This window comes from Pseudorasbora parva, chromosome 15 (genome assembly GCF_024679245.1).
Source record: "Pseudorasbora parva isolate DD20220531a chromosome 15, ASM2467924v1, whole genome shotgun sequence".
In the NCBI taxonomy this organism is placed as follows: Eukaryota; Metazoa; Chordata; class Actinopteri; order Cypriniformes; family Gobionidae; genus Pseudorasbora; species Pseudorasbora parva.
In genome coordinates, this window is record NC_090186.1 from 42,025,979 (window position 1) to 42,036,948 (window position 10,970).

The 10,970-nt window shown below is 36.5% G+C and overlaps 2 protein-coding genes across 3 annotated transcripts in view; one reads left to right on the plus strand and one right to left on the minus strand.

Annotated features, from left to right (window-relative positions):
* riox1 (ribosomal oxygenase 1) overlaps nt 1-7,093 on the plus strand; it is a 30,903-nt gene extending 23,810 nt beyond the window's left edge. For both annotated transcript variants that reach the window (XM_067418225.1, XM_067418224.1), the window contains 12 exons: nt 35-134; nt 212-325; nt 1,081-1,187; nt 1,271-1,378; nt 2,345-2,379; nt 2,478-2,656; nt 3,998-4,102; nt 4,194-4,335; nt 5,906-6,026; nt 6,296-6,395; nt 6,473-6,559; nt 6,658-7,093. In XM_067418225.1, coding sequence (XP_067274326.1) covers nt 35-134; nt 212-325; nt 1,081-1,187; nt 1,271-1,378; nt 2,345-2,379; nt 2,478-2,656; nt 3,998-4,102; nt 4,194-4,335; nt 5,906-6,026; nt 6,296-6,395; nt 6,473-6,559; nt 6,658-6,726 — 1,267 coding nt within the window. In that variant the 3' untranslated portion in view covers nt 6,727-7,093. The remainder of the gene's footprint in view (nt 1-34; nt 135-211; nt 326-1,080; nt 1,188-1,270; nt 1,379-2,344; nt 2,380-2,477; nt 2,657-3,997; nt 4,103-4,193; nt 4,336-5,905; nt 6,027-6,295; nt 6,396-6,472; nt 6,560-6,657) is intronic.
* Nucleotides 7,094-9,482: 2,389 nt separating this feature from the next.
* On the minus strand, nt 9,483-10,902 carry LOC137041672 (NADH dehydrogenase [ubiquinone] 1 beta subcomplex subunit 1-like). Its single transcript, XM_067418226.1, has 3 exons — nt 10,816-10,902; nt 9,714-9,858; nt 9,483-9,627 (listed from the first exon to the last, which is right to left on the minus strand). Exons 2-3 carry the CDS (start codon nt 9,851-9,853, stop codon nt 9,591-9,593), a joined length of 177 nt encoding a protein of 58 aa, XP_067274327.1. The 5' UTR covers nt 9,854-9,858; nt 10,816-10,902; the 3' UTR covers nt 9,483-9,590.
* Between the last annotated feature and the right edge of the window lie 68 nt (nt 10,903-10,970).

Here is a 10,970-nt window from a genome sequence, read left to right on the forward strand (position 1 = left end):
GCATCAAAGATGTCTTGTTTTGTCCACATTATAGAGATTATTGGGAGAAGAAACCAATGCTGATCCAACGGCAGAATCCAGACTATTATAAAGGACTCTTTTCCACCGCTGAGTTTGACCAGATATTAAGAAACGTAAGCAGTTCTTGTATTCAGAGGGAATCTGTATATCTAAAGTTGGTGTCAGTTATAATGTCCAGTGTTTTATTTAGGATAATGTGCAGTATGGAGTGAACCTTGATGTGACGAGCTACACAAATGGAAAACGAGAGACACACAATCCTCCAGGAAGAGCGTTACCGTACACCGTGTGGGATTTTTATGAGGTACGGATCATGAACATTTCCCTAATACATGAAACTGATGTGCTATAGGAGTTGGCTTAGGTCATCAAATCTTTAACAATCTTAAAAAGGATCCTAAAAAAAGCCTAGACCAGGGATTGTAACATAAATTGGGGGCTCATCCAGTGCCTATCAATGAAGGTAACTGACATGGTTAAAAATGTTTGTTTGCCTGGTAAATTACATGTGTATATATATAATATAGATTATATATTGATTTTTTTGCTGCTCAAAACACATTTCTGATTACTATCAGTGTATGTATATATACACACACACTGATAATAATCAGAAATGTGTTTTGAGCAGCAAATCATCATATAAGAAGAAGGATCATGTGACACTGAAGACTGGTGTAATGATGCTGAAAATTCAGCTTTGATCACAGGAATAAATTCCACTTAACAATATATTCACAAAGTATATGGTTCTAATAAATTGTAATAATATTTCACAATATCACTTTTTTTGCTGTTTTTTTTAAATCAATAAATGCAGCCGTTAAGAATACATAAGAAACATTATGTGTGTTTAAATGTATATGTGTGTGTATATATACACACACATATACATTTACACACACATAATGTGTATATAAATGGTGATAATTTACTGTTGTGCAAACATTCTTAAAATTAGGAGGGCTGTCATTACTATATACAACACTTCTGTAAAGCCTTAGTAATTTTTTTACTGTGAAAGTGTGAAGTTTATTGACAGATGTTGTCTGTTGTCAGAGCGGCTGCTCTCTCAGGATGCTCAATCCTCAAGCCTTTTCCTCCACTGTGTGGCAAGTGCTCTCCATTCTTCAGGAGAAGTTTGGTAGTATGGCGGGCGCAAACGTGTACGTGATGAAGCATAAACATTATTCATATATATTAGATTTGTCACTGTCAGTTATCATTTACCTGTGATATGTTTTTCCAGGTATCTAACACCCCCAGGGACGCAGGGTTTTGCTCCTCACTATGACGATATAGAGGCTCTCGTTGTGCAGCTCGAGGGCAAAAAGCACTGGAGAGTGTACAACCCTCGGTGAGTGATCAGCTATGCTTTTATATTTAAGCTCTACTACAATAGGTTTTTATGCTTGAATGTTAAAAAAACACATTATTTTCCCAACATTTGACATTGTTGCAGCTCGTCTCTTCCCAGTCTGTCAGTAACACAATATGGGGTGTGTTTCCTTTACAACAATGTAACTGATTAACTACCCCGGTACAATGCATCATTGGAGAAACTACCCACCTAGCCACGACTACAAATGTAGATTGCACCTCATTTGGACCACAGTGGTTCAACAATATAGGACTCAGGAGCAGGTGGAGGAGTAATAATAACTAATGAGTTAATAACCTAATGAGGTCTTCACTTTTTTTTTTCCTGTGTCATTTTGCTTTATTTGATGTTTTGTTGCACATTTTACACACATTTTTACTCTACAAAAACAGTGCTGGTTGTTGACATGCTAAAATATTTGGGTTAAAATGTGTATATTTAAGAATGAAGATGAATCTACTAAATGTTAGCTTGTTTATTGTGCCCAAAAGTGCTTCTAACCACTGCAATGCTGTTTGTGAATGTTTGTTGGAACTATGGTTTTGGGAAACGGCAAGTTGGCATACTATGTTGGTCAAAACATAGTTCTCTGATTGGTCTGACCAATCACGTTCTCTGATTGGTCAGCTGGACCAGTGTGTTGTTATCGTGTTTGGGAAATGTCACGCCCCTTACTTTATGTAACCACCAGTTTCAACACACTACTAACTAACTCAACCAGGCCCGCCTCTTTATTCTGCATATTAATTATTTAAATGAGAAATATTTTGACGTGTTTGTTCCTGGAAGAAAAGTCAAGAATGCAATGGAAATCAGAAACTCTGACACTGATAAAGAAAATAAATCCCATAATATGGAAAAAAGTCTAAACTAAACTAAAATCTTCAACTGTAACAAGTGAAGAGATGCAGTATTTACCAGTAGCTCTTCTGCTTTCCTCAGTTCTGAAGAGGAAGTGTTGCCGCTGGTGTCCAGTCGTAAGTACAGTCTTTATTCACTAACTAATCTGATAAATAGATGCATTTTATTCATTTTAAAAGGGATAAACCCTCTGTGTGTTGCATTTCTCCTGAAGCTAATTTCAGTCAGAAAGAGATCGGGCAGCCCATCATGGACGTGGTGCTGGAAGCTGGAGATCTGCTGTATTTTCCCCGTGGCTTCATTCATCAGGGTGACTGCCTGCCCGACGTTCATTCGCTGCACATCACCGTCTCCTCCTATCAGAGGAACAGCTGGGGAGATCTGCTCCTGAAAGTACAAGACTTTACTTCTTGATCCTGTGCTGTGAATGATAAATGAATTTCACCAAAACTGTGAAAACATCTTCACACCAAAAATCAAATGAACCTATTTTAGGGCCATTAAAGGGATAGTTCACCCCAAAATAAAAAAAAATTCTCATTATTTACTCGCCCTCTTATGTGATGGTTTATAAGAGTTTAAAATCACCCAGGACTTGACATTAACACCCACGTGTGTATTTCAGCAGTGGTGTGTAACACAATCTCTCCTACTAGCCACTTTTCCACTAATCCACAACCATAGATTTTTCAATACATATCGAAAACACACATTTTCCACATAACAGACACATGATACTAGGTGCTCTTTCTCTGTCTCATCTCTCCGACAGTGAGTTACACACAAACCTTTCTACGATAAATATAGTTGGTATTACAGAGCTTGAATTTTGGAGTGTGATTGCACGTATTGCTCATAATTTTACTCATTCCCCAAGATTTTTTAATTGATTTATTTTTTGCTGCCTATTGCGCTTAAACAGTGAAACGTACAGAAAATAATGTCAAAATGCCGGTCTTGTTAAGTATTCACGTAAACACAGTCAGTTCTGTTTTAAGTGAACATAATAAACAGCCGAGAAAGAAAACACATGTGTGCTGTAAGTGATAGCAGCTGAATATACCTGATAACCAATTATGAGATAATATTAAAAAGAAAAATTAGCTTCAGAAGACATTGATTCATCCACTGGGGTCGTATAGATTAAGATCATGATTGATGTGTGTGGTTTTTCAAACATCAACCATTCATTTACATTATATGGACTCTGAAGTCCTAAAAATCAAAAAATCTCTAAATCCAATCCTAAAAATCTTTGTGTTTTACTGATTAAAAACCTCATATACATTAGGGATGGCATGAGTGTAAGTAAATGATGAGAGAATAAATGTATTTTTGGGTAAACTGCCCCTTTACTTTTCATTTAAATCCTCCTTTCCTAATTCTCCGTAGTAGGATAATTGAATTCCTGTATTTTTTTATTCTGTATTCTTTATTTATTCTTATTGTTTTCTAGATATTTTTTTTTATTTTAAGACTCACTCAACAACTTAAAAACAAATTCAAGATATTTTTCATTTTAAATGATAAATTACATTTTTAAGAATACAATTATTTAAAAAAAATAAAGTGTCTTAAATTTAATAATTTAGTATTTTATTTTTTAAATGAATGAGAGCTTTAAGGAAAATATGCTTCCTTATTTCTTTAGATTTTATTGGTGAAATGTGATCCGTATATTTCAGTGTAAGATTTACTGACATTGTCACTCGAGTAAATATATTTGATTTGCAGTTGATGCCAGCAGCTCTGGAGATTGCGATGGAAGATGATGTTGAGTTTAGGAAGGGGCTGCCGCTCGATTACCTTCAGTTCATGGGAGTTCAGAACTCAGAGAAGGTACTTGTGTTTATACTCTATTAATGCACGAGCTCCGATCAGTTCGTTCCTGATTTATATTAACTCCCAAATGATTTGTGCATGTGAACAGGAAGATCCACGAAGAGACAAATTCATTGCACACGTTCAGGGCCTGATGAAGAAGCTGATACATTTTGCTCCAGTTGATGCTGCTGTAGATCAGAAAGCCAAAGACTTTCTACACGACTGTCTCCCGCCTCTGCTAAACGCTGGTGAGTTTTACAGTACTATTGTAGCAAGACAGTGATATTAAAAGACCAAATTCAATATACACATTACTGATGATGCATACTCTGTACATGCACCCAGAATATGAATGCAAGCATTTAGCGCTCCACGCCTGTATATGGTATGCATCATCGATAGGGTATATACTGAATTTGATATTTGAATAGCACTCTTTTAGTATTAATTGGGCATGTTAAGGGTTTTAGACTATAGCCGTTTTTATTGATTGAAAAACTGAAATGCTTCCTGAAGTGCCCAAAACCTACATTGTGTCCACGTATTGTTTTGTTTTTCTTCTTTTGAGAAGTGATCTAAATATTTGGGGCTTGAAACAGATGGAAAATTGATAGGCATGTGCTGCAGTTCTATGGATGTTTGATCCTCCAGGTCTCTATGAAAGTTACGTGACTGACAACTATGAATAATACACCAAAACATAAAGGGATATTTGCTTTAAAGGGCTGGTTTATGTATGATTCAACTTTTTTTTAGCTTTAGTTAGTGTGTAATGCTGCTGTTTGAGCATAAACAACATCTGCAAAGTTACAACCCTCAAATTTCAAAGCAAAGGGAGATATTTTCTTTTACAGAAATCCCTTTCTAAAGACTACAAGCTTCTTCACGGGTTAGTGACATCACTAACCCTAAAATTTACATAAACCCGCCCCCAGGAACACACAACAAATGCCATGTTGAGAAGAGGAAGAGTTTTTGCAGTTGAGCATATTCAATTTTATCACATTTATTGTAATACAATACAAACACAAATGCAATGGCAGCTCATAAAGCAAGATGACAACATAAGTTATAACCGTAATTAAACTAAACTATACTGTTCTCTCTTCATCAGCTGATATTATTTGGCTCTGTGTGTCTTACAACAGTTCCCACACGATTTATAGATTATATATATCTTCTGGATAGTGAGAAATAGAAAAGGTTACATTTTTGCATGCATAAGCATGAAGAAGTTTATTGAACCATTTGACAAAATATAACAAAAAGAAAAAAGTTTGCATATGCATTTTTGGTAACACTTGTTTAGGGTAAACACAACACAGGCCATGTTGAGAAGAGGAAGAGTTTATACAGTACAAACGCAACTGCAATAGCATGTCATAAAGCAAGATGACAACGTAAGTTATAACCATAATTAAACTAAACTATACCTGTTCTCTCTTCATCAGCAGATATTCTCTGGCTCTGTACGTCTTACAACAGTTCCCACTCCAGCCATTTATATATTATCATGACAGAATATGCTAATCAATGACTTGAAGATAGTTAACTCATAAAATCTAAAATCTTAACATGCTATAAAATATTATCTTCAGGATATTTTGAGCTAAAACTTCACTTAAATGCTCTGGGGACATCAGAGACTTATTTTACATCTTGTAAAAAGGGGCATTATAGAACCCCTTTAAAGAAATTTTACATTTCATCTCAAAACTAGTGTTTGTGTTGTATGTATCAGATATTGCAATAACATAAGCTCTGTGTTTGATACTGTATGTCAAACTGTCCATTCAGTAATGCGTGTGTGTTTTGTAGAGGAGAAGGCCGGCAGTGTATATGGGGCTCCTGCTCGATGGGGTGACGGTGAGGCCCTTGATGTGTCTGTTGAACTGAAGGGCCAAACCCAAATAAGATTGATACGGGCTGGAGCTGCAAGGTACCTCATCCAAAACATTATTTTCCTGTAATACTTCTCACTCTACAGAGCAGAAGACATTGTATTTAACTTTATTTAAAGGTGCATAAAGGGCTTTTGCAGTCTGAATTGATTGATGAGAGAACTTTGGATGCTTCAAAATAATATAACTGACCAGATGAATGATTATATGACAATGTAAAGTTAAAAATGCACATTCATTTAGTTGTTTTGTTGTGATAAATTGTAAAAAAAAAAAAATATATAACTTGTCAAATATAACAACATAGGTTGTGCAGTGATGGAGACACTGTGCATCTTTATTACACTACTGAGAACTCTAGAGTCTACCATAAAGAAGAGCCCAAGAACATTGAGATGAAAGCAGAGGTAAACCTGCACACTTGTCTCAAATGACTTCAGTTTTTACATTTATTCAGCCTTTGACTGATCATGTGTTTTAACAGCACATAGATGCTGTGGAGTTTCTTATTCATTCATACCCCAAGTTTGTTTCTGTGGCCAGTTTACCATGCGAGACTGCGGAGGCTAAGGTACTGCATGGATTTGTTATAGCCCTATATGACCTGTTGAATTTGAATTTATGTATTTTATGTGTTATGTTGTGTTTGAAATGAATCTCATTTTGCAGATGTCTCTGGCTGAGCTGCTCTTTGAGAAGGGACTGATCCACACTGCTAAACCTTTGACAGCTGAATAAAAACTTTATTTGTTGGCTGAAGAAAATGAGGGTTCTACATCATATGCTTGTCATCTGTTCAAACTAAAAAGTTAAACGTTTTTAAACTAAAATTATCCAGTTTGTATAAAACATCTTTTGAATGCAAACCGTGTATTTTTGAGGTTTCTTTTCTTTGAACAGGTGTGTGGGTGCGAGTGTCCATGTATATCCGAATGGGCCTCTTTAGTTAGAACTGACTGAAAAATGTTATGTTTATAATTTGGGAATGGAAAGACACTTGGGGACTTGTTGCATTATCTATGTGTATCACAGAAAAAAAATCATGTACATGATTCAGATACTTCACATACCGACATACATTAATGGGAAATATGAAAAAACTAAATTGCAAGGAAGGGGTTAATCTACAATTTGAGTGTGTAGACACCGACACACAGAAATTAAGAATGGAACAGCAAATTTTGAGAATGTTAAATAAAATCAAATTTATGTCTCATACACACAAGCTCCAGGACAATCACAGTATTTGCTTATAAAACATAAATTATAGTGAATCCAAAAGCCTCTATACGCTCACCTAAAGGATTATTGGGAACGCCTGTTAAATTTCTCATTAATGCAATTATCTAATCAACCAATCACATGGCAGTTGCTTCAATGCATTTAGGGGTGTGGTCCTGGTCAAGACAATCTCCTGAACTCCAGACTGAATGTCAGAATGGGAAAGAAAGGTGATTTTAAGCAATTCTGAGCGTGGCATGGTTGTTGGTGCCAGACGGGCCGGTCTGACTATTTCACAATCTGCTCAGTTACTGGGATTTTCAGGCACAACCATTTCTAGAGTTTACAAAGAATGCTCGAGGTCAGAGGAGAATGGGCCGATTGATTCAAGCTGATAAAAGAGCAACTTTGACTGAAATAACCACTCGTTACAACCGAGGTATGCAGCAAAGCATTTGAGAAGCCACAACACACACAACCTTGAGGCGAATGGGCTACAACAGCAGAAGACCCCACCGGGCACCACTCATCTCCACTACAAATAGGAACAAGAGGCTACAATTTACACAAGCTCACCAAAAGTGGACAGTTGAAGACTGGAAAAATGTTGCCTGGTGAGTCTCAATTTCTGTTGAGACATTCAGATGCTAGAGTCAGAATTTGGCGTAAACAGAATGAGAACATGGATCCATCATGCCTTATTACCACTGTGCAGGCTGGTGGTGGTGGTGTAATGGTGTGGGGGATGCTTTCTTGGCACAATTTAGGCCCCTTAGTGCCATTTGGGCATTGTTTAAATGCCACGGCCTACCTGAGCATTGTTTCTAACCATGTCCATCCCTTTATGACCACCATGTACCCATCCTCTGATGGCTACTTCCAGCAGGATAATGCACCATGTCACAAAGCTCAAATCATTTCAAATTGGTTTCTTGAACATGACTAAAATGGACCCCAGTCACCAGATCTCAACCCAATAGAGCATCTTTGGGATGTGGTGGAACGGGAGCTTCGTGCCCTGGATGTACATCCCACAAATCTCCATCAACTGCAAGATGCTCTCCTATCAATATGGGCCAACATTTCTAAAGAATCCTTTCAGCACCTTGTTGAATCAATGCCACGCAGAATTAAGGCAGTTCTGAAGGCGAAAGGGGGTCAAACACAGTATCAGTATGGTGTTCCTAATAATCCTTTAGGTGAGTGTATATTTCTATAGGGAGCTATAATACAGGTTACACCATGACATTACACACATTATTTTTTATTGCCTACAGATGGCACTATTGATGGATTTAAAGGCCTTCACTCCATTTTAATCTGAAATAGTGCATTTATTGAAAAAATAAATGGAAAAATATATACATTTAATGGAAAAAATAGTATCAATAGATAATTGTTTAGTATCATAAATGTTATAAATTTTGAACAAAAAATATTACATTGATTTTCCTGAATCACTTCAGACTTCGAAGGAGTGTGACCAAGAAACGAAGAGGCTCAGATTACACACACCCCAATTATGTCAAGCTTTTTGTTTTTCTTTGGTTTTGCATCGTAAAATAAAACCTGTGGCCGTTCGCCTTTTTTGTCAAATAAATTTGTCAGAAAAATACCCAATTAGTGTTTTGCTTTTTTTTCTTATTTAAAAAATATTTTCCCCATATTCCTTTTAATACTTTAATCAAACTTGCAGTAGGGTCATCATGTTTTATTGCTTTATCACAAACAAAACAATTGACTACAAGCACAACTATGAATGTGTTCACAAAACCCTTGAATAAAGGTAAATATCAATTTTCAGAGGCTGGATATCACTTTTGACCACTACTTTCAAATATATTTACATAATAGCTGAAGCACTTAAAATATTTAATCAGTGTTTTTTTTTTTTTTAATCCATTAAAAAGGCCATCCATAAACTTTGGGAAAACAAACATATCTGTAAATGTGCTTAAACGGCATTAATTGGTGTCTTCTGGCCAATTATGCTATTGCACTTAAATACAGCACTCACAAAAAGATTTCATCATTGCAGATGATATTTGGCCATATTATCTTAATAGGCCATGTTTATACATTTATTCTTATATATTTTTAGTCAACACAGATAATGCAACAATCACATCAAATTAGAATTGATCTAGTTTTATGATTGCGATGTGGAGCAAGAGTTTGGAATAATTCAATTTCAATGTGGTTGGAGCCTTCCGGTGCAATGTGACCAATAGAAACCATCCCATCACTCGTTGTTAAATAAAAACTACAAGGCATTACAGAACTAAATGCAACCTTTATTGCGCCGACATGCTGACACGGTGGCTGAACAGACAATATACACATTCTGGGCAGAGGGGCCAATAAATATCACAGCAGGAGTCTCACTTCCAGGTGTACTGCTCGCCCGGCTTCAGTTCCCTGAAACCACAGTCACACATTCAGAAATCATTCATTTGCAAAGACACACTCTGACTTTAAGATGCCTTTAAAAGATGTCATATGACCTGCTGTATAAAGCACTCTTGTTCCTGAATGCTGTGAGTTTCTGATCATTCCGTCGGTCCAGATAAACCCCGATGACGAAACCCAGCGGGACCAGAATATTGACCCAGTGCTCACGAATCGCTGCTGCGAAGTTCACCATGATGCCTGCCATTAAATACAAGAGACAAATGAATGATGATGTTGAATGATTTCCCTTCTTCTTCCGATGTACACTAGTTTGGACACACTTGACTAAGTTTAATGTATGTTTCTCATCACCTTGTGATCTAAAGAGTTCTGCTTTGGTTATATTTAACATAAATAAATGAATATGTAGATGAGTCTATTAAATGGTATTGTAGTATATAATGTGGACTACATTACATACAACATAGATCAGGCATAACATTATGACCTAATATTGTGTTCCCCTTTTTGCTGCCAAAACAGCCCTGACCCGTTGAGGAATGGACTCCACTAGACCCCTGAAGGTGTGCTGTGGTATCTGGCACCAAGATGTTAGCAGCAGATCCTTTATGTCCAGAATTCTTATTGACCGGACTTGTTTGTTCAGCACATTCCACAGATGCTCGATTGGATTGAGACCTGTTTTTGCCAATTTTTCCTGGTTCTAACATAATGTTCACTTGCTGCCTAATCCCACCTACAAACAGGTGCCGTGATGAAGAGATATTCAATGTTATTCACTTCACTGATCACCTTGTTATGCCTGATCTGTATATATTAAATATAATGAGGTGTGTAATTACGGTGTCAGCCATATGAAGTGAAAGACATTAAAAAAAAGAGTAATTCTGCAGCATTCATTGATCTGCCTATCTGTAAAACTCGGTCTCACCACAGTAATATCTACTGAATCAGATTAAACAGATCGAAATACAAATGTCTAAATGAAAAACATCACATTGTCAATGTTTGTGTTGACGTGAAGGTGACCGCTCTGGGCCCGCGTCCACAATATTTGCTACTATCCTCGCAGGGATTTAAATGTCATTACTTCTGCAGAAAACTCATACAAACGTTTACATAACTTGAATAGTCACAATAAAGTATAAAACAGGTTTATTAGTTACATAGATAAATAAATTTAAAGTATTTTACCTGCCGCTAGTTGTCTCTGTTTATTAGCACAGCAGCATTAGCAGGAAAGGTTAGAGGGCTTAAGACTGTACCAACTATCACCATGACAGTTTGAAGGGTGCTATGCAACGTTTAAAATAAAACGCAAGGTCTTTATATCTATTTTTTAAAAATTG

What these genes read in the sequence shown, in the direction of transcription:
- LOC137041672 (XM_067418226.1), bottom strand. Translation starts at nt 9,853, where the DNA reads ATGGTGAACTTCGCAGCAGCGATTCGTGAGCACTGGGTCAATATTCTG. An exon ending in AAGAGTGCTTTATACAGCAG is followed by an intron (nt 9,628 to 9,713) that starts GTCATATGACAT and finishes CTGTGGTTTCAG; the next exon opens with GGAACTGAAGCCGGGCGAGC.